The sequence below is a fragment of the Salvelinus fontinalis genome, chromosome 40, assembly GCF_029448725.1.
Source record: "Salvelinus fontinalis isolate EN_2023a chromosome 40, ASM2944872v1, whole genome shotgun sequence".
NCBI classification, from domain to species: Eukaryota; Metazoa; Chordata; class Actinopteri; order Salmoniformes; family Salmonidae; genus Salvelinus; species Salvelinus fontinalis.
This window is the reverse complement of record NC_074704.1, coordinates 10,556,568-10,580,312: the sequence shown is the minus strand read 5'-3', so window position 1 is coordinate 10,580,312 and position 23,745 is coordinate 10,556,568. Positions and strand designations below refer to the sequence as shown.

The following is a 23,745-nucleotide window of genomic DNA, read 5'->3' as shown; positions in this document are numbered from 1 at the left end:
CCTCGTAGACCCCCTCCACCCCTCCCTCGTAGACCCCCCTCCTCCCTGGTAGATCCCCTCCACCCCTCCCTCGTAGACCCCCCTCCACCCCTCCCTCGTAGACCCCCCTCCACCCCTCCCTGGTAGACCCCCCTCCACCCTTCCCTCGTAGACTCCCCTCCACCCCTCCCTCGTAGACTCCCCTCCACCCCTCCCTGGTAGACCCCCCTCCACCCCTCCCTGATAGACCCCCCTCCACCCTTCCCTGGTAGATCCCCCTCCACCCTTCCCTGGTAGATCCCCCTCCACCCCTCCCTGGTAGATCCCCCTCCACCCCTCCCTGGTAGATCCCCCTCCACCCCTCCCTGGTAGATCCCCCTCCACCCCTCCCTGGTAGATCCCCCTCCACCCCTCCCTGTTAGATCCCCCTCCACCCCTCCCTGGTAGATCCCCCTCCACCCCTCCCTGGTAGATCCCCCTCCCTCGTAGATCCCCTCCACTCCTCCCTGGTAGTAGGGAGCAGATTTGCCCTATCACCAGCAGTAAAGAGGCTTTTTTTTGCTAGGCTAACGGGATCACCGCTCATTCAGGAGGAGGCATTATAACCACACTGATCCCTATCTACAGGGGGAGGATTAATCACACTGCATAATGCAGGCGGTAGAGCTTAGTATCATATTTTGGCTACAAAAGCTGGTGATGTACATTTATTGACATTGGTTTAAATTCCTATTGTCTATTGTAAGCAATAGGCTTACACAGTATTATCATACAGACGGTTCGTTGTTACTACATTAGATTGAGTACTGTTAATAATTTTCCACTTAGTGAATGCGTGGTACCGGTGCTGTGTTCTTATTCCCCTGGCCTGATGCCTCCATTAATATTTCAGCTGAAAGTAGGTTAAGAGATATTAAACGCTCCTTCCTTAAACGAGAGTGGCGCTAAGCTTTCCAAGAAATTTCATAAATGCATGCTTGCATTTCTCCAAATCTAACTTCTTTCCCCTTCCCGGCCTCAACCCCTCCCGGCCTCTCCCCCATGGGTAGGATGAATCATGGAAAGTGTTGTGTTATATGTGACGTTATTCTTTTTTAAGTCAAGTAACTGGACATGTCTCACACTCATCTCATTCTCGTGATCTCAACATTTCCGCTGTCTTTCTCTCCCTCCTCATTGTCTTTCCCTCTTACTGAGTGTTATCACAGCATGTTTGGCACACTGCTCATCACACCACCTCATGACCTCTGACCTCTGGTTAATGCCAGTAGAATGGGATGTGGTGGTAATGGTGATGAGCCATCCTTTTCCACCATCACACAACAGAGGACCGTCAGCCATTGCACACTTTGTCATAGACACTATTGAAGTTGGTGTGCGTGTCTCAAATGGGACCTTATTTCCTTACATAGTGCTCTACTTTTAACTATTGGTACCTATTCCCTAATAGGGAATAGTGTGCTTGTGCTGTTTTACACATTAAAGTCACAAAAGTCCTTCTCATTAATCTCATCTAGTTCTTCTCATTAATCTCATCTAGTTCAGTCATAACAATAAAAGCTCTAACCTGAATGGGTTTATCTGAATCGTACACTTATGAAGCTGCTATTTCATATTCTTACCCTGCAGCTGCATAGCTCTTTGAAAACCTCCTTCATATTTCACTTTGGCTGCAATCCAAAATGCATCGGTTAGAATAAGAACCGCAAATCGAGATGTTGGAGATGTCGAGGTTGTCGGATCCAATTTGATTCCGTATGCAGAGCTCCCTGCGTCTGTCACGCAGCGTACGACCCGGGTCCCTAACCTAATAGGGACACGCCTGGGGTGACAGCGGCCAGGATGAATGACTGGACTACAACATTAATGTAGGTGGAGGAGCACAGAGCAGCAGACCTGGGTTTAAAGCTATTTGAAATCTTTCAAATGCTTTGTGTGTTTGCTCTAGTCACGCCCGGAGAGCAAGGTGGGCCGGGTTTACACATTTGGGGCTATTCAATTGGTCCATTAAAGTCAGGCAAGCTCAATCAAGCAGAGATGAAATGGTTTGGAAATTGGAATGATTCTGAATAGTGTTTGAACCCAGGTCAGCAGAGTAGTGAGCAGCAGCACTCAGATGTACTTTTATTTCAGTCCGCCCGACCGAAATAGAATGAAACGTCAGCAAGAAAAATGTTCTCCTCTCCTGCTGTGAGTTTGAGAATATTTATTTAGTTTTGGTCCCATTTCTCTCCGAGAGGATGATGACGGTCTCCACCACCAGGTTCACTGACTCAACCCCAAGTTGTTTATTTTGGGTTCTGTGTAGCAGGGGTTAATTTGTTATCTGTGTATTACAGGTCGACATTGTCTTGATAAACTGATCTAGCATCAGATTCTCCTGCCCCAGTTCTAGCATCAACCATCAGCAGGAACAGTTCAAACTGATCCAAGAGCTGCACATACAAGCAACACCCTCTAAAACATAGGACTATAAGTGTAGGTTTTCTGTGTCAGGGGACAAGAATGGGAAGTATAGAGTTCTAGAATACACTATTGGATCCTCTGGCTGGCTATGAGTCTTAGAATGTAAGGGCTCTGTGGTTGAAATGGAGTCACATCTTCCTGGGTACCTCATTAAGCTCTCCTCTGGCCCTCAAGTTCTTTGGGAAAAATTGAATAAAATTTGATGTGGTTTCAACTTGGAGTCGACTCCATAAGAAAGTGATCCTGTATCAAATGATGAGTGAATAACCAGGTGGCCTGTGAAATGAAAGAATCACCACTACACACACACTGGTTTTGGGAGGGCACTGGGTCCATGTGTACAAGGGATTACCACAATCCTGTGAACTGGTGATGTGAGTGAGAAACTTGGACCATTGGAAGTAACTGAACTCCTGTTCAGGTTGACACACAAACACACACACACACACCTTGCCCTTCTCAACCCATACCTCTGTTTTGGGTCCTTTTTCACCTTCATCAAGCCCTATCCCATTCCCTACCCCCCGGAGTCCCCCCTTTCCCCTCCCTCCTTTCACCATCTGTTGACTTCAAGACATCTTGTTACTTTCTCCTGATTGCTCTCTCCCTCTCACTCTCTTTTTCCCTCCTTGAGTTTGTCCTCTGCTTTTATTCAGCTTCTCCTCTAAACAGAAATAGCCCATTAATTTGTCCATTTGACAAAGACAGAAGGCATAAGTAGAAGTAGCATTTACATACTTGGATGGTTTCTTAAAAGGCTGCAGATGCTAGATGGAGTCACTCTAGTAGATTAACTGTCATGTGTGGGGATAGCACAACTGGTGTGTGTGTATTTATGAAAGTATTTTGGGTCGTTGTGTGCGTTTAGATTATAGCAAAGCTGTTATCCAGAGAGCATGCCTGTATGTGCGTGTCTGAATGTGAGCGAGAGTGTGTGTATATGTTTTGTATTAGTGTTTGTCTGAGTGGCCATGTTCTGTTCAGCTCTCCTTTTCCCTCCTCCTCTACTCTCCTCTTTCCTCCTCTACTCTCTCCTCTCTTTCCTCCCCCTCTCCTTTTCCCTCCTCGTCTCCTCCTTAAGGAAATTAAGTGCATGACTCTGCTTATGTATGACTTGCTGTCTTTGTTCTTGTCTGCATCCCAAATGGCACCCTATATAGTGCACTGCTCTGACCAGGGCCATAGGGACTTTGTAGGGAATGCAGTGCTATTTGGGACTGAGTCCTCGTCTCTTTTGGACATTTTCTTTTTTAACCCTATTCCTATTTCTCTCTCTATTCGTCTAGCCCGGGTTCCTCCCTCACTTTCCACTCCTCCCTCCTTTTCATCCCTTCATTCTCCCCGATCGCCCTCCTTTTTTTTGAGTTTTCCAGAAATATTTATTCCAGATGTGTTTTTACCGTCTCGCCCCGGCCCTTCCCCCATAGATCTTTCAACATAATTATCCGATTTCGCGGTGTCCCTTAAAAAATGTGTCTGGATTATTGCATGTCTGCCTTCATGACTACAACACAGTTCGGGGAATTTACCCTCCCTTTCAAATAGATGTTTATACTTTATTCATGTTAGTCAGGCTTCTAAAAGGCAATTAATAATTTACTGTTGCCTCAAAAGTCTGTTCTCGCTAAGTACATTTTTGGCTCTCCAGGACACTTACTCAAACGGCAGTGAGCGAGCGTAGCAGCTCTTCTCTCTACTTTCTACTTTTGAATCCCATAAAAAGTATTGTGATGGAGTGTTTTGTGTAACAGCGCCTGTGGCTTGAGGTAGATGGCTACGGCGCTCATTGTGAGGGCTCAAGCTGTGATGCGCGCGGAGCAAAGTGTTCCCTCCGGGGACAACACAGGCGAGGGACATTGGTTCCAGATGAAAGGGAGATGGCGGGAGGAGAAAAACAGAAATGAGAGATGGTTTTGATGTAGCGATACACAGACACAGCTATGCCTATGTATTTTATTCCTCTCAAACCGAGCGTATAGTAATTAATGTAAAACCAACTCATGCCGTATTTTGATAGAACACGCTGCATAAATGCCAGTACATGGTGTTATGCGTGTGAATAAAGTGTGTTACAAGTGTATGTTTTATAACAGACAGTCGCAGCTTAATTAACATCGGGTAACCTAACATTAACTGATAGCACAATGGGGGTAGAGGAGAGCTTAATGAGGACACTAGGCAATTACTCACCAAATATTTGGTAGCTAGTCTACATCTCTCTCTTTCTCTTGCAACACCACCCCCACCAATTATAACGGAGCAAATAAATGAGAGGAATCTGACAGCGGGTTGCGTCAGGGCAGATGATGTGAGGGAGGCAGTATACTCCATGACACTTGTGACCTATTTCTGATTTCAGCGCCACGGTGAGTCTCTCTCTTTTTCTCCCCCTCCTCCCTCATTCTTTCTCTCTCCCTGTCCTCTTATCTCTCCTAACTAACACACAATAGCTCCACTGGCGTGAGAGGAAGAGGACACACCAGGACATTGAGTGGAGGAGCTAGCTAGAGGGGTGTGTGAGGCGCAGGCAGAATTAATTTGATTAGTGTGGCCATTAATGCATCAATTAACTGGAACATGCAATATACTGGTGAGGAGAGAGGGATAATTGGCTGGAAAGAGAGAATAAAGGAGTGAAGATCATACAACTTAAAACGGACACACAAAAACGGGTCAAATGTTGATGTAAAAAATGATAATAATTGGTGACCTTTGTGTAGTTGGTGACCTATTTGTTTTCGGCCAGACAGACTAAATACATTTTTCTTGTTTTTAAATGTCTGCTCTCTTCTCTTTCAGAACAATGACCCCCTGACCCTTGGTTACCATGGATACCCAACCCACAGTCAGGTAAGACTACAGTCTCCTTAACGTAAATCCATACATGTGAGACATTTGCATATTGTATGATATATTTTCATTATCTTACGTCCTCCATTGTCCTCTTCCATATATGGGCAAGGACATATTGAAGTTATTTTCTAAGCTCTTCAAGCCACAAGGTGGTGATGTGGATGCAGATCATTTCTGATTGGGAGCCTGACAACTTCATATAAGGGAAAGGGGGATACCTCGTCAGTTGTACATCTGAATGCATTCAACTGAAATGTTTCTTCCAACCCCTCCTGAATAACCTTCTCTATATACGTTTACTCTTTGTAAATAGGGCTTTACATTAGGGTATATGGTTGCTCTCTAGGTTTAGTTTTATTTCCTGTTTGCCCTTGGATAGCCATAAAATATGGTAGGAATTTCAATTCAATATCAACATAAGCACATAAATATGGCATGGATGATGTAGTAGAGCTGTCCTGCCAGTAGCTTCACTTTCTCCCTCACCGTTCTATAACATAATAGTTGGTTTTGAGTACATACTACAGCATTTTGCCTATATGCTCATATATATATATATATAAATATATATATATATATATATATATATATATATATATATATATATATATATATATATATATATATATATATATATATATATATATATATACACAGTTGAAGTCGGAAGTTTACATATACCTTAGCCAAATACATTTAAACTCAGTTTTTCGCAATTCCTGACATTTAATCCTAGTAAAATTCCGTCTTAGGTCAGTTAGGATCACCACTTTATTTTAAGAATGTGAAATGTCAGAATAATAGTGTAGAGAGGGATATATTTCAGCTTTTATTTCTTTCATCACGTTCCCAGTGGATCAGAAGTTTACATACACTCGATTAGTATTTGGTAGCATTGCCTTTAAATTGTTTAACTTGGGTCAAATGTTTCGGGTAGCCTCCCACAAGCTTCCCACAATAAGTTGGGTGAATTTTGGCCCATTCCTGCTGACAGAGCTGGTGTAACTGGGTCAGGTTTGTAGGCCTCCTTGCTCGCATGTGCTTTTTCAGTTCTGCCCACACATTTTTTTATAGGATTGAGGTCAGGGCTTTGTGATGGCCACTCCAATACCTTGACTTTGTTGTCCTTAAGCCATTTGCCACAACTTGCTTGGGGTCATTGTCCATTTGGAAGACGCATTTGCGACCAAGATTAACTTAGTGACTGATGTCTTGAGATGTTGCTTCAATATATCCACATAATTTTCCTACCTCATGATGACATCTATTTTGTGAAGTGCACCAGTCCCTCCTGCAGAAAAGCACCCCTACAACATGATGCTGCCACCCCGTGCTTCACGGTTGGGATGGTGTTCTTCGGCTTGCAAGCCTCCCTCTTTTTCCTCCAAACATACGATGGTCACTATGGCCAAACAGTTCTATTTTTGTTTCATCAGACCAGAGGATATTTCTCCAAAAAGTACGATCTTTGTCCCTATGTGCAGTTGCAAACCGTAGTCTGGCTTTTTTTAATGGTGATTTTGGAGCAGTGGTTTCTTCCTTGCTGAGCGGCCTTTCAGGTTATGTTGATTTGGGACTCGTTTTTCTGTGGATATTGATACTTTTGTACATGTTTCCTCCAGCAAGGTCCTTTGCTGTTGTTCTGGGATTGATTTGCACTTTTCGCACCAAAGCACGTTCATCTCTAGGAGACAGAACACATCTCCTTCCTGAGCGGTATGATGGCTGCGTGGTCCCATGGTGTTTATACTTGCGTACTATTGTTTGTACAGTTGAACGTGGTACCTTCAGGCATTTGGAAATTGCACCAAGGATGAACTAGACTTGTCGAGGTCTACAAGTTTTTTTCCTGAGGTCTTGGCTGATTTATTTTGATTTTCCCATAATGTCAAGCAAAGAAGCACTGAGTTTGAAGGTAAGCCTTGAAATACATCCACAGGTATACCTCCAATTTAATCAAATAATGTCAATTAGTCCATCAGAAGCTTCTAATGCCATGACATCATTTTCTGGAATTTTCCAAGTTCTTTAAAGGCACAGTCAGCTTATTGTATGTAAACTTCTGAACTGTGATACAGTGAAATAATCTGTCTGTAAACAATTGTTGGGAAAATGACTTGTCGTGCACAAAGTAGATGTCCTAACTGACTTGCCAAAACTATAGTTTGTTAACAAGAAAGTTATGGAGTGGTTGAAAAACGAGTTTTAATGACTCCAACCTAAGTGTATGTAAACTTCCGACTTCAACTGTATGTATAATTATTCTATTGATAAAAAAAATTCGGGGTCTTTTTTCAATGTAAACTTAAACCAGATAATAAAGTATTTGCCACCGCTGCTGAAATAAATCCTAGTGGAAACACTACTAACTGAGATACAAACTGTTTGTGTGTGTACCCTGCAGTCAACACAGCCCATATGACAGTAAAAACAATACATAGGGGCCTACCTCATAAATGTGTGTGTACCGTATGTCCAGTGTGTTTACCTGGGTGTGTTTTAGAGGCTGATTGTGTTATTAGGTGGTTTAGTTGGTGTTGTTAATCCTCAGATCATCCTCCATTCATCCTCCATGCTCTTTCCATAATCCCCTCGTCCCTCTCTCTTTATCCCCCGCTCCCTCGCACTACGGATGTCGTGTAACATCGTTCATCATCAACCTTTTACATGGTTGACAATGTATGCATGGAATTCTAATTACTAGAATGGGTATTCCCATTCCACTATCTATATATCTCTATATCCTTGGTTGTTGTTCTGCGGCCAAATAGAAGAATACAGACTGTCCTCATGTCCACTTACTGTATACCTCTGTGTAGTGTGGAATGACAGCTAAAGGAAAACAATGGCATGGTATCTTTTAACTGAAAATACCTAGAATGTGTATATTCTTAAATGACTTGCTCAAGGAAGCAGTATAGAGGAAAAAGCCATTTGGACCACGGCGGTATCGTGAGGGGATATTGGCCTGAAGAGGTTAAAAATATGAGGCGATGACAAGTCGCTCACAGAGCTCCCCGGGGTAGAGCTGCTAAACTGTCACTGACAGCACGAGACGAGGTGATCAAAGACTTTCCGATGGAAGAGCCTAGAGAGTGTCACGCAGGAGACGGAGAGAGAGTGTGAGAAAAACAGAAAGGAGAGGAAGGAGGGAAACAAAGCTTCTGTTCTCTCTTTAGTCTCCCAGTGGTGCGAGCAGCCCCAGTTTAACTCACCTACATGGAGAGAAAGAGAACAGGGGGGAGGGAGATACTGCGACACGGAGGGAGAGAGGGAAGTAGGGGAGGAGAAAGTTTGCAGGTGTGACAGCAAGGGAAAGGAGGCGTCGTAAGGGGAGGGGAGGAGGAAGTGTGGCTGGGGAGCATCAGGCTATCTGGGTGAGAGAGGGAGAGAGAGAGGGATGAGCAGTGAACAGGCAACAGCACGACAGAGAAACAGAAGGCTGGGGGTTGAGGGAAGGAAAGCACAATAGAGAAAAAAAAGTGAATGAGGGAGAGTGACAGGGACAGAGAGAGCGGAGGAGGTGGGGAGGGGGGATTGGCATGGTATACGGCGCAAGTGAGGGAAGAGGAGGGAGATTTTGAATCTGTGAAGAGCGACAGATAGACGGGAGAGTGAGCTGGAGCGGGGACACGTACTCGGATAGAGAGGAGGAAAGGAGAGCGAGGATAAACGGATATTTCATTTTTTTGCACAAATACGATGATGGGACTGTACTATCCTTCCGTGTTGTCGGTGAGTTCCTATCTTGAAATGCAAGGCTTATTCTACTGTGTTTCGGTTGCTATTTTTAAAGGAACAACAATTCAATTACATAAACTAGGTTTGTCTGTTCTTTAGCAGCAGCGATTTCTTCATTCGGCGCAAATGCCAAGCGTTGTGTTTGACCCCTTTTACTTGAGCGGTGTGCTAGTGAGGCCATTTCATGCATGGCTTTCCACCAAATCATCAGTCAGAAGCGTCGGTAAATAGGAAATAGACACTGGGATACTGCGCTGCACTAGGAGAGGGACAGAGATGGGAGCCTTTGAAGATGGAATCTGTATTATAATGTGCTGTGTGAGCTTTGCTGTACCGTATTGGCATGGCATCTGTTCTCTTGCCCTGGGCCTCTAGTGCTAACAGATACGTTCACTGGCTACATTTGTACTCTGGCTTCTCAATTCATGCTCCGTAGCATTTATGTTTATATGCAGCACATATGGACGGGAATATTTGTTCCTGCAATTCTGGAGAACAGGGAAAGGGATGTGTATGTGTGTGAGAGAAAGATGACCGCGTAAGTACAGGCCTCTAGCCTGCACTGTCCTCGGGATCTGAGTAAGCTGCAAGACATGCTTGGGAATAGGAGGGAGGAGACTGGGAATAGGAGGGAGGAGACTGGGAATAGGAGGGAGGAGACTGGGAATAGGAGGGAGGAGACTGGGAATAGGAGGGAGGAGACTGGGAATAGGAGGGAGGAGAGTGGGAATAGGAGGGAGGAGAGCAAAAGAAGGTAAATAAATTCTGCAGCTGTCTGTATAGGTATGCTTTGATCGAAAGGGACAGGTGCCCCAAGAACATTTGTCTCTCTCTCGCTCTCACTCTGTCGGTCTCTCTTTCTGTCTGTCTCTCTCTGTCTTGCTCTCTCTTTCTTCTCAACCAATACTGCCTCACTCTCTTATCTCTCTGAGAGACTCCTCTCACTCACTCACTCACTCACTCTCACACACACACTTTGTTGAAGGTCGAGACTCTCGTGTGTGTGTGTCAGACTATCGTCATATCATTATATTGGAGGGGTGACTCAGTGGTCCCATCAGTGTGTTCCACCAGTGTCTGACTGACTACCCTGGTTAGTGCTCTGCCTGCATTCATGCGTTGGCCTGTACACTTCTTTCAGCAGTACCTTTGAATCCTGCTCCCTTTACTGTTTGACCTCTTTTCCCTGTGCCTCTCCCTGGGGCCCTAGCAGCTGTTATCTCAATGTTTTCCTTCAAGAGCCCCAGAAAGAGGGGGATGGGACGGAGAGAGGGGAAACAGTAGAATGTAAATTGAAACGAAAGGTGACAGACAGCCCACCTTTTGTCTTTGCAGGAAGGCCCATAGGAGTCATAGTTGTTCCTAAAGGATAGATTATACACAGATGGACTGATAGAGAAATGGATATGGATAAGGGAGGTAGATGGGTGTAGACATATAATCTAGACAGTGAGAAGGATAGCTCACCGGATAAAGCTAGTTTGTTGCGTGACGTAATAGAATGCTGAATCGCTGACATTGCAGTTCTGTGGATCCAAAAGTTGCAATTCACTTGAAAAGGGGATTGTGTTTGTTTGTGGAGAAGCACTGGCACAGTAAATTATAACTTCTGTTTTATGGTGTGCTTTTATTACAGAGCTCTTTGTGCTAATAGGGATAGCCTAGCAATGAGAGAAAGGGAGAGGGTTGGAGAAATAGAGAAATATTTGCAGAGCCCCACCCAAGCGTGTGCCCTAAGGCATGGGAGAGACGCCTACCTGGCTCACCACACACAAACACACACACACACACACTTAAACTATGGAGGTCAACAGCTCTTGACATTCTTCGAAGGCCTACAGTACCGGTGATTTATGATTCTGCCCCCTTTCTTCAAAATGGTCTATTAATGTTGTTGCTATGACGACCATTCATTGATCGAGGTAGGCGTGAAGTGTCACTAGGAAGTGTAACAACTTTGCACAGGCCCACATGGGCATGAAGCATACACAGTGTCCTGAGCCATGCTTCAAATGTAATAACAATGGATTATGTAATGGGTCCGGTTAACACTGCAAAACCGTTCTACTATTGGGATTGCGGAAGTCTTCTTTGCGGAGGTCCATTTTGAATGTTCATTTGTATCCACTCTATGGCAGCGCTAAACTGATTTGCTATTGAAAACTAATGATGCACTTTCCAAAGGCGGGCAGGATGTGAAATCCAACAAGCCTAGCTCCAACCGCTCAGTGCACAGTGTGATTGACCGTACAACGGTCATCTAGGCACTAGCTTATGTACGCACATGAACACGTTGGCGATGGGAAAGCCACGTGAGAGTCAGATTGGTATTGAGCACTCCGTGTCTTCTGAACAAGACAAACTAGTTCCATGGTCAATGACAATGTGTTAGAAGAGGAGGAACGTCATATGTAGTGTCAATAGACTCCTGTTTGTGTGTTCACCTGTGTGTGTGTTTGTTTGTCCGGGGCTGCGTGCGTAGTTGCATGTTTGACAAGCGGTACGGTAAAGCAATATTGACCGACAGATATTGTCAACCATGTCTGTCTTGAATGTGTACCTTTTCATAAAGAGTTGCACCGGAGCCCAACGGACCATTAATAGCAGACACAATACAGGAGAGATGACAGAGAACGTGGTGAGCACGTGATAATCTGGAGCATGCATAAGACCCTACAAGGAAATGGATGTGGGGGGGGAGTGAGAGGGTCTTCATGACAAGCAGACATGTTACCCTATAAGGAGATGTGGAGTGGGAGGAGTTTACGGGGCGAGCTAATGTTCTGTTGCTACGAGGCTGCCTGGCAGCGAGGTTGACTGGGGGGGGGTGGATGCAAGGGTCCCGTCTGGATTTAATGAAGCGTAAAAAAAAAAAGGGTGGAGTTGAGGGGGAGGACAGGGAGAACAGCAGCAGCAGGAGGAGAGCGAGTGGGAGGGAGGAGAGTGATGGGGAGAGGGGGCGGCTTAGGAGGATGGAATTATTTAACAAGGAAGGAAGGGAAGGGTTTCTTCTACTGTTCTTTATGTTAAGAATGTATAGATAGCTGGTAAACGTGCCAAGAATGTAATAAATAGTATTTTGAATTGTATACTGTTAAGTTCCGTGTCTAATGTACTGACAACAGAACTGCACCTTTCAATTTCTGCATCATTTACAGTTCAGTAGTATCCATTGAATGTCAGCTACCCCCATTCTTCATACACTCCAGTTCTGTAGACTTATGCCATACACCCATTAGACAAAGAGGTCCCTGAAAAGTCATTATTCATGTCAAAGGGCCTAGATCTGGCCTGGTTAGCCGCGGTTATCTACACACGCGCACACAGTGACACTGCTGCAGTCAGACGGGGCAGAGGAGTCCATTTTCTAACATCCCAGGCTCCTCAAACACACTAGCTAGCCGGCGCTAACTGACCCGAAAGTAAGTCAGCTGCAGCTACTGCCTCTGAATCATGGGCTCCGCTGAACTGACGGCATAAGCTTACACAACCAGGGACACACACACGCACACGTTTACAAGTGTGTGCTGACAAGATGCGTGACACATATCTGTCTACAGGACACCCCACATCAGAGTGACAATATCTCTCCCCGTCCCCGCTCTTTCGCCATCCATCCCTCTCTCAGCCATCCCCCTCTTCGTTACGCAATCTATGTATGTATTCAGCAGATGCTCTTCTCCAGAGAGAATGACAAAGCAAGTTAGTCTAAATCACACAAGGCCTGACAGACCAGGAGACCATATTTCAGTTGATGCCCACGGGGCTCTGGTCAAAATAAGTGCACTATACAGGGAACAGGGCTCCATTTGGGAGATACCCATGGTGTGCAGTATCAGGGCTGTGGATGGCCTGTGTGGAAAATGGAACATTAATATTCTCTTTGAAAGGTCATGCAGTCGTTCAGCTAAAATGGAAGGCTCAAGGTTGCTCTATTTTTCTGTTTCGGTTTGGCAGAATTGAAAAACAAATCAAGGGAATAGAATGGGATATTATTTGCCAATATTTTTAGCTTCGAGGCTTTCTCCAAGTCTACATAGAACAAGCCACGGTTAGAAACATGTACAGTGGGAAAGGAGCTTGGGGTTTGCCCTGTTTTTTTTCTTTCTTTTTCTGTTCTGTAAGAATCAAAATGACCCAGGCTTGCCCAGCGTCCCCAGCTTGTCACAGGTGCAAGGCAGCGAAAGGTCAGGAGCTTAAACAGATGGCACACACACACACACACACACACACACACACACACACACACACACACACACACACACACACACACACACTCTCTGTCCTAACACTCCCTCAGGGATTCTGGATGTATTGTACTACACAGCAGGGAAACGCTTCACCCCATCACACACACAGACACAGACAGATGTTGTGTTTAGATATCACACCATTATTGCTATATCAACTGATGCTTGTCATTATCTATAGACAACGTCACAAGTTGTCAGCTAGCTAGCAACAATGACAAGAAGCTGACATTATTTTTTTCTTGCAAAAATATTTTTGCCCCCTTTTCCGTGGTATCCAAATGTTAGTAGTTACTGTCTTGTCTCATTGGTACAACTCCCGCACGGACTCGGGAGAGGCGAATGTCGAGAGCCATGCGTCCTCCGAAACACAACCCAACCAAGCCGCACTGCTTCTTAACCCAGCGCGTATCCAACCGCACCAATGTGTCGGAGGAAACACTGTACACCTAGTGACCTGGTCAGCGTGCACTGCGCCCGGCCCGCCACAGGAGTCGCTAGTGCGCGATGACACAAGGATATCCCTATCGGCCAAACCATCCCTAACCCGGACGACGCTGGGCCAATTGTGCGCCGCCCCATGGGCCTCCCGGTCGCGACAGAGCCTGCGCTCGAACCCAGAGTCTCTGGTGGCACAGCTAACGATGCAGTGCCTTAGACCATTGCGTCACCCGGGAAGCCCCAGAAGCTGACATTCTGATAGTTTTCTTGTTATTGATTTTACATTGAAGTAATTTAGCGGACGCTCTTATCGAGAGCGATTTACAGTAGTGAATACATACATTTTCGTACTGGTCCCCCGTGGGAATCGAACCCACAACCCTGGTGTTGCAAGCGCCATGCTCTACTAACCGAGCCCCATGGGACCACGGCTGTGATATCATGTCTTCTTTTGACTAATTTCACGTGAATGCTAATATGGCAAAACATTTGCCAGCTAGCTAACCTACAACTAACAATGTATTTGAGAGACAACAAGAGCTCATTGTGCAAATGTATTTGTTTTCAATAAACATTTTGAGACTATATATAGTTATATGTTGTCAACAATCTAAGCCAAACCCGTTTCTAGCAGTCTGAATGAAACATGTTGAATCTAGTATTTCATGGATTAGTAGCAGGACTTTTCTGTCAGTCTTCACCTCTCCTGTCCTTTCCCTCTCCATATCCCATCCCCCTTTCCTCTCCTCCTCTTGTCTCTCCACCATCTCTTTCAGCACTCTCACCATTTCCATTTAGGGTAGCGATGCCCCTCTGCCAGTAAGCTAGGAATGCACTCGAGTGTGTGTGTTTATGAGAGTATTTCGGGTAGTTGTGGGCATTAGATTATAGCACAGCCGTTATCCAACAGTCAGCCTTTGAATGTTTAGGCATGTGGGCGTTTGCGTGTCAGAGTTAGTGTGTGTGTGTGTGTCTATCTGTGTGTGTCTGTGTGTGGGCGTCGCCATCCATTGTGCTGCTTCTCTGTGTGGAAGCTGCTGACCCCCTCAATAATAGATGGGCCTGTAGTGAATATTTAATGGACAACAGTACATACACACACCGGGGGGGATGGAAATATAATATCCGTGCCTGTAAGCCTTTTAAACTGAACCTCTTGGGAAAGTGGTCTTACCCCTAGTGATGTTCTCTCCGGCTCTCTCTCCAGCTCTCTGTCGGTAAAGGAATACGCTGGAGTTTAGCCAGCCAGTTACTTAAGACCACTCACCTCTCTCTCTCCCTCCTACCCACCCTCAGGGCTCTCAGGATGCAGCAGGTGGTCAAGAGGGTCTCGTCCCCCCATCCTTCTCCGCCTTCCCCCCTCCTCCCCCTCCGCCCCCCCAGAACGGCTTGGCCCTGGAGTACGGGGCCAGTCTGTACGCCGCAGGGGCCATCCAGGGGTCGGTGGAGGCCGGACAGGCAGGCCTTAACACCCCGACAAGCGTCCCAAACAGCTTAACGACCCACGTGAGTTTGTTGGCTTTTTTATTTGCACAAACTTTACAAGTGAGTTTGTTTCACGCTGTGAATGATGGAGTAAGTGTCTATTAAATCCCTATTTTCTCTCTCTCTCTCCCTCTCTGTGTCTCTCTGCCTCTCTCACTCTTTCTCTCTCACAACAGTCAGATGTGTCGTCACAGATTGATACCCAGTTGGTGGTTACAGGAGGAGGTGGTGGCGGGGGGTCCGTAGGGGACGACTCAGAGAAGGGGACCCCCAAACGCCTCCACGTCTCCAACATTCCCTTCCGCTTCAGAGACCCTGACCTCCGGCAGATGTTTGGGGTACGAGATCAGGAACATTGTCCTTTTTCCCCATCCACAACCCTGACATTCTAGTTAGTGATTAAAGGAGCAATCTGTGGTTGCTACATCCATTTTAGGACTTTTTAAATGAGTGTTTTAGTAAAACTTCCTTAACATGGAGCAGGGAAATGAGCAGAGAATTAAGAGAGGCACTAAGAGGAATAGAACTGATCATTAAAAAGAACAGCATGATTTCTGCTAGTTTATATGTCCGGTACAATACTGACGCCTTGTGTTCAATTTTTGTATTTCATTTTCAATGCAGTAGTTTGCAGTGCCATGCTTATTGATGCTGCCCCCCCCCTTTTTTTCTACAGCAATTTGGAAAGATCCTCGACGTAGAGATCATATTCAACGAGAGAGGATCGAAGGTATGACATGTACACATCAAAATACCAAACCTGTTCATTTTAAGTTACATAATACTCTGCACAGAATGGACATAGCTTACGCATATTTCTTCATCTCCCTTATCCTTCCCTTATATTCCAACCCTCTCATTTTCTCTCCATCCCCTTCTCTTTCCATCCTAAACCCCATTCCCTCTAGGGTTTTGGCTTTGTGACGTTTGAGACGAGCGTGGACGCTGAGAAGGCCAGAGCCGCTCTCCACGGAACTCTGGTGGAAGGACGCAAGGTTGAGGTAATTTAACCTCCAAGAACGGTGGCCATTTTGTTTTTCGTCTTTGTCCCATGTTCAGCAGTGAAATGAGGTCCGGTTGGCTTCGTATGCTTTTCCATCTCCAGTTGAACTGTCTGAAATGGTTTCGGGGAGTCTGTTTGTGTTTAGTGTTATAACCCCCTTCCAGCATGGTGCGTTGGTGCCTCACAGAAAGATTGATGCGCACGATGTCTTGGTTTTACATCACGTCCTGTTTCGTGCGCTGTCCATTTGCACGTTTTGATCTTCAGCTTTATGGGTCTGCCTGGATTGCAAAGCATGCTGGGTGGTTTGGCAACAAAATGGTCTGGGAACAGTGTTTTCACATGAAACCTTTACACACTGTGCCTCTGAACGCTGCTTACGACACAGCATGCGAGAGGGCGTTTTCTCTGCTGCACCCCTTCTTTATATCCATCATCACCATCACTTCCACGATCAGAATCCGGGCTTTATTGGTGTTCACTATTTTAGAGGGGACGTTCTCCCTCTCCTCTCTTCCTTATTTTCTTCTTCTGACAAACAACCATGCTTGCTTGTGTTTGTGAGAGATTCTCTTGCATGGGCTACCGATCGTGTTTCAGAAGACCGGTCAGGTGATGTGACTTCATAAAAGACGTCTTTCCCCTACATTCAGATACCTGTGTGCTTGATTGTGAGTCAGTGCACAGTATTGAAGTAGTGTGATTACGTTGCTGTATGTTGACATTGCTGCATGCATTAGGTGTTGGCAGGTATTGGTATGAGACTGCCCTGAGGGAGTGTGGTGGTGAAGTGTTTGATCTGCTGCTTATGGTGATTTTTGGGGTCTATATATCACTCATTAAATAAAGGCAACCCACACCTCATACCCTCACTTGCATCCCCCTTTTCCAAGAGTAATACCTGGTATAATGGGAATGAGTTTCGCTGCGATGCCTCTGTTTTTCTTTGTCAGCATGACTTGGAAGATCTTGGAAGGAAAACACCTCATGCTCTGCCATCGCTTTGGCTCTTGGTTTTAGATCCATGCTTCATTTTGAGCTCTTCTGCATGCTTTCAACTGTTATGCACTCCGCTGTTGTGTGAATGTGGGCCTAAACGTGTGGGTGAGAAAGAGAAATACAGGGGGAGAGAGAGAGATGGAGAGAGTGAAGAGTGACGATGATACGGCTGTCTTCCTCTCCTTTCCCCCCTTTTCTGTTCTGCTCCATCTCTTTCTCCATCTCTTTCTCTATCTTCATGCCGGTCGGTCTGTCTATCCTTGTTTGTCTCTCTCCCCTTATATCAACCTGTGTTTGTTTGTGACCCTCCACAGCTGTCATATTAGGCTTGGGCGGTATCCAGATTTTCATACCGTTCTCCCTGCCATCCCAGGATTTACGGTATTACCGGCATAGCACACAAGGGGCACAAAAAAAATGGGAAAAAAAGCCCATTGGGCGTCTACTACTAGAATGCTAACAACAAACTAATTGCAAAGAGCGGCAAATCCAGGTCATAAAGTTATACAGTCATAGCTCGTAGCTACCGAATGTCATTTTCGTTGCGTGTGGACTTGTACAAGCGAAGGTGAACGAGAGACATTGTGCAAACGAACAAAGTTGTGACGCATGCTTTTCTGAAAGAAGATCCAGCATGTGTACATCCAGCAGAGGTGAGAAGAACGGAGGAGGAAACCACCTGCTAGTAGGAAGCACAGGGAAATAATGCCAGCTGTACAGATAACTAACTCTTTGACTTCTCACACACGGCAGAAAGCCGTTCTAAGATATCTGATGGCAAACATTTCGTAGTGAATTGTATGAGTAACTTCATCACCTCGTGCGGCGCACAACAGTGACTGGCCGATAGATATACAACGCTATGGTCTCACTAGTTCCCGCTGTCTCCCGTTGTGCCGTTTACCAGAGGTGGGATCAAGTCATTGTTTTACAAGTCACAAGTAAGTCTCAAGTCTTAGCACTCAAGTCCCAAGTCATGACAGGCAAGTCCGAGTCAAGTCTCAAGTCAAGACTGTCAAGTATCAAGTCAAGTCTCAAGTCTTTAACTTAGTTTCGAGTCCTAAACTAGTTATAATGTACTCTTCACCAAATGTAATACCATTTCATATTTTTAACGAGTAATAGTTAGTATATTACATTTACGCAAATCATGAATGCTTTTAAAAAATAACTATATATTTATTACTTTCCAAATAAATGTTATTTCCATGGAAATACATGGGTAGCCCCCCCCCCAATAGTGATCGAGTATTGAGGATCGCTGTCGGGCGATGTAGGCTTGTACACAATTGCCCAACCACAATTGCCCAACCTTGTTTTAGGAACATCAGGCAGGATTTAGGCTACCAACTGCCTAGCCAGTTGTAGCTCAACCTTGGGTGCAATGATCACGTTCCCGCACTGACTGACTGTGTGGAGGCTCATTGATTTAACGTTACGTTAGCCTACATGATACACTAGTAAAGTAATAAAATATATAGCTGTCGGCTATATTAGCCACGACTTACCGTTCTTTGTGCAGCTTCAAATGTCGAACAAATTGTTGCGCCTCCGTCTGTAATTTTCTTCCCGCATGTTTTGCAAGTTGCAATCCGTTTTTTGTTGATACAGCGTCGTCTTTATATCCGAAAATAATAATTTTGGGTATCGTCTTTCCAAGGGCTCCATCTGAATTCACCCGGCGACATTCCTCTGCACTGCCACGCACAAATTTTTCTCAGCTGGCACAAAGCTGGCTGCTGTCTGATTCAAACTGTAATCCGTTAAATGAAGAGTTAATGCACTGCACACTTTTTTTTTAATAGCATAATTTTTTATATTTGGGCTTGGGGAGAGTCAAGTCAGGTCGAGTCATATGGTCAAGTCACGAGTCATTGGTGTTGAAGTCAAAGTCGAGTTGCAAGTCATCATATTTGTGACTTAAGTCCACACCTCTGCCATTTACAAACAAACACTTGACTGGCTCAACTGTTCTGGGGAACTGCGGTAAACTTCAGAACGTAAAATAATGTGACCTGTGAAATGAAGAACGCAATCTGCTTTATCGCCGAACGTATTGCACAAGTTGACTGCAGGTATTAACTTAAAAAGTTACTACAAATATTCAAATTTATTGGAAAAAAACCATCCTGTGGCTTTTTCCAAATACCCTAGTATACGGTATAAATGGTATACTGCCCAAGCCTAGTCGAGATACCTCTCTCTCCATCTGTCCATTCTCCTTTTTAAGTGTACTCCAATAGAGTATTGTTATGTGCAGTGCTGTTTTTTTTTTTACAACAACAAAAAACTTATATCTATTACTTCTTTCAACATTAATGAATTACTTTACTTATTACTCCCTGGGAAAAGTAATTAGTTACACTACTCTTTATTACCTTTGTGTTACACCCCAAAACGTTGCGCTTCCTCACTCAATGAAAACAATGTCAACGTTACCCTACGCAGGCCTATACACCAACACAATTAGCCTAATAATGACAGACACAATATCTACTGTGGATAAGGGCAGCATTTCCCCTACTACATACCCAGCTACGAGCTGGTTCAGCTCTCCCTGGGTTACAGCCTGTCCTCCTGAACCATTGGAATCAAACCTTGGTTGTTTGGATGAGGTAGGCCCACGGTCATCTTCAGCAGCAGTGTCAGGTGTTTCTCACCTGGGCAGAGATGACATTGTACTGTGTTATTCTTGTCATCTTGTCCTACCAAATTAAAGTAATGGGAGTACTTCCATGCTGGGAAAGTAAGTGTTTTAGACGCTTCTGCCATTTTTCCATCGCCCTCACTTAAGCAGTTAGTAGTAGTGTGTGCATGCGTAAACAGGAACTTGGTGAGAGGATTTATAACATTTTTTTTTTTATATATATTGCGCCAACAGAGAGAATAATAATCTCACACATTTATTTGGATCAATAAATGTAATAGGAAGGGAATGATAACAAAAATAACTGTTATATTATTACTCCAACTTGAACAACAAGTATTATTATTACTGTAGCACATTACTTTGTAAGGCGTTACCCCCAACACCGGTTATGTGTTGAAAAGTTGTTAGAATATCAGTGAAAGCTGGGCAGTGACTTCGCCATGACCCATAGGCTTCTAGATTGATCCCTCAACTGCCCCTCTCTGTCTCCCACATGTGTATGGCTGTATCTGCTCATTTGTATTGGGTATTTGTAGTAGTTACATCAATAGAGGTCAGCTTTATGTCAAAAGGTGACCAATCACCTGTGACATCACTTCATGACATCACTTCCTCTGTGTACCTCAGAGTGGGGGTGGTTGCTTTTCATCACCTCATTGGTTGTTTTTGTTTTGGTTAATTTCTTATTATATTTTCTCTATTTCCCCCTGATGATTTCTGTGTTGTTGTCAGTCTCCACGGTAACCGCTCTCGTGCCCTCACACCGTTTCCCCAGCAATGGTAAGTTGTGTACACATGGCATCATTTTTGAATGACCCCCCCACCCCCATCCGTCAAATAAAGATAAAGTGCACCCTACACACAAAAAAATACAATGAAAGCGTCCTTGACCCGGCAGGGTTTGATCGAAAGGATCTGATTGGCTAATCCTGTGATTGATTGTGGAGCTGGCTAATAAAATGCGGATTAGAAACCAATGGCATTTGACCGCATGGCCTTCCAAACTCTTTCTGTAACATTAAGATAACCTGATATAAAACGCATCTGCAAGCGCAACTGACTACCACTTTATGCATTAATTCCATTCACCACTCTAACTGCATTCAAACATTAATTCTAGAGCTATTTACTTCCTGCATGGTTGACTATCTCTTGTCGTCTGTATCATATAGTGCCACTGTCATCTCTATGTTATGTATTAGCTACCTTTTCTTTAGTGAATACCAAACGGTAGATTGCTTTAATTCAGTAGCATTTTGTTTGGTACATTAGTAGTGGATTGGCATGATAATGCATGAATGTGTTGTTGTAGAAGTCAGTCTTGGTAACTAGACAGTAGGTTTTGTGCGCTGGCTGTAGTTGTCGAAGGGCAGAGTAGTCTATTCCTCACATTAAAACGAAGGTAAAATGACATTTTGTACAAGCTAAGGATATGCAACTGATATAGAGTACATAAAATACTTCAAACTAGTTACCAATGGAGACCACCGCTAGAGAGAAGATCACCTTGAAACCATCATCGGTATCACATCTGACTCTCAATAGGATTGTATTTAATTGGATTGTGTGCCCAGACTTTTATTTTGTTCCTGAGGAGTTTCTTTTTAAAAATGTTGAGCAATGGTTTGGTTTTGGATGGTGTGTTATATTGGTGTCTGCTTCTAGTGATTTTGTAGTGCGACACTGAATTGCAATGCCTGACAGTGTTTCACGGTCATGGTTTGATTTGGTTTTTGAGGAATGACATTTGCATCCCCCCATCCTCTATCTCTGTATTCTGTCCTCTCCCTCTGTCTCGTCCCTCTCTCTATTCCAGCTCATGTATTGGATCTTATATGTAGGCAAACGGTTAGACATTTCTTCTTTGTTTTGATTCGTTTGTTCCGCATCTTGGTATTTGTTTTTTTGTTCATGAGAAAAACTATTTTTGCATTTCTTTCTCTCTCACTCTCTCTTTACCTCCCATCATTTATGTGTTCCCATGTATTTCAATGTGGACTGGCTATTCTTCCTGCATCCCGCTCTCTCTTCTCCCCCTCTCTCTGTATGATGTGTGTGACTTGATTGGGAGGGCTGCCAGAATGTTTTGATTGGTCTATATATACTTCATCTGATGCTTGCTGATTGGCTGGTTTGGCTCACCTTCTGGTCATGTGATGCGCTCTTGATTGACTGGCTGCGTGTAATCTGTGAATGACCTGTTCAAGTGATGAAACGTTTTGCATCGTGTTCAACAGAAGCTTACTTCACCCTCTCTTTTCCCTCTTTTTAAAGGTAGCAATGCCTGGAATGGTCTTGGATTTCTTTTGAATGCCTTAATCTGAAATGTTTTTTATTTTTGTTCTGTCTGTCTGTCTGTCTGTCTGTCTGTGTGTGTGTGTCAATGGTTAAATTATTGTGAACACTCACAAATTCCTAGTTTTTTTATCCTTCAAAAGAACGCATGTATCAATCAATTACCATCACTTTACATCAGAAAAATGAACCTCTTATCCAAGCGTAGACACTACTGTCACTTTTTCAATTCATACGACTCACAGTAGCAGATAAATGTTGACAAGTACAAACATCGTTTTTTTTTACTATTCTCGATTTATTTCCGTTAGTTACATATGTATTAATAATCTGAGTTAGTAAAGTCATAGCCAGTTCTAAGTGTATTGACGCACTTATATTTCAAATATCTAGGGACTATTTGTTCCGGTAGTACTGAAGGTTATGTTGGTGCCTGTACTGTGTGGTTTGGACATAGAAATAGAATGAATAGAACGGGTGTCCCCATTCAAGTCAGTGATGGTATAATGGGTGGACTGTCGGCCATTGCGTGTGTACCCATAAGACCAAAGCAGTAAGTAAAAGCAGGAAGTGTACCCATCAACCTGTGCTGTGATTTTTTTTAAACTGACATTACAAAAAATACAGTACATTCCATTGCATGAGCCACATCACAACATCAGTTAGCATTATTTGAATGAACAGTCTACATTATCATGTAAATTATTACATCACAGTACTAGGCAGATATTGTGAATGTGCCCTTGAGTTTAACAGTGAGTTTTCAGGGTTAGAGGTTCCAAGCCTGTTCTATTCATTCTATTTCTATGGGTTTGGGTATACCGGAGGAGCCTATGTTGTTTGTGCATGGAGCAGGCGTGTGTTTGTCCCTCAGGTCCGGTGTGACCCCTCGTCGTGTTGTCTTGACCTCTGACTTCTCTCTGACACCCAGGTCAACAACGCCACAGCCAGGGTGATGACCAATAAGAAAATGGTCACCCCATATTCTAATGGAGGAGAGGGGCTCGCCGCTCTACCTTATGGTAAAGATAATATTGCTGGTTATAACTACTGAATATGACCAATACGATAGCAGCAATGTAGTTCCTGTGTAGTAGCATGTGATCGGTGTAATTGCATAGTATGTTTAACTTGTTGAGATAGAGATGTTGAGTGTTACTCATATTTCTTATCCTTTTTTTCCTCAAATTTACATTAGGGCTACTAAATGCCAACTCCCCTACAGCCGGGTGGAAGTTGAGTCCAATGGTTGGAGCCATGTACAGTCCAGAGCTCTATACTGGTGAGATGCTAACATTGTTAGACTAATTTCATCAACACAGCTAATGCTATGAGATGTTAACATTGTTAGCTTAAGTCTTCATTTCATCAGTATAGGTGAGATGCTAACATTGTTAGCTTACAGTGTCTAAGGGAAGTATTCAGACCTTGACTTTTTCCACATTTTGTTATGTTGTAGCCTTATTCTAAATTTTATTTCAAAAAATAATCCAGCAATCTACGCACAATACCCCATAATAACATCACAGTACCCCATAATAACATCACAGTACCCCATAATAACATCACACTACCCCATAATA

At 44.1% G+C, this 23,745-nt stretch overlaps 1 protein-coding gene across 1 annotated transcript in view; it reads left to right on the top strand.

The window, feature by feature from the left end:
- LOC129839726 (RNA binding protein fox-1 homolog 2-like) overlaps nucleotides 1–23,745 on the top strand; it is a gene marked incomplete in the record, with an annotated part of 34,863 nt that overhangs the window by 2,682 nt on the left and 8,436 nt on the right. Inside the window, 7 exon segments of the mRNA XM_055907320.1 lie at nucleotides 5,245–5,295; nucleotides 15,027–15,236; nucleotides 15,392–15,553; nucleotides 15,892–15,945; nucleotides 16,124–16,216; nucleotides 23,094–23,184; nucleotides 23,361–23,442. Coding sequence (XP_055763295.1) covers nucleotides 5,245–5,295; nucleotides 15,027–15,236; nucleotides 15,392–15,553; nucleotides 15,892–15,945; nucleotides 16,124–16,216; nucleotides 23,094–23,184; nucleotides 23,361–23,442 — 743 coding nt within the window.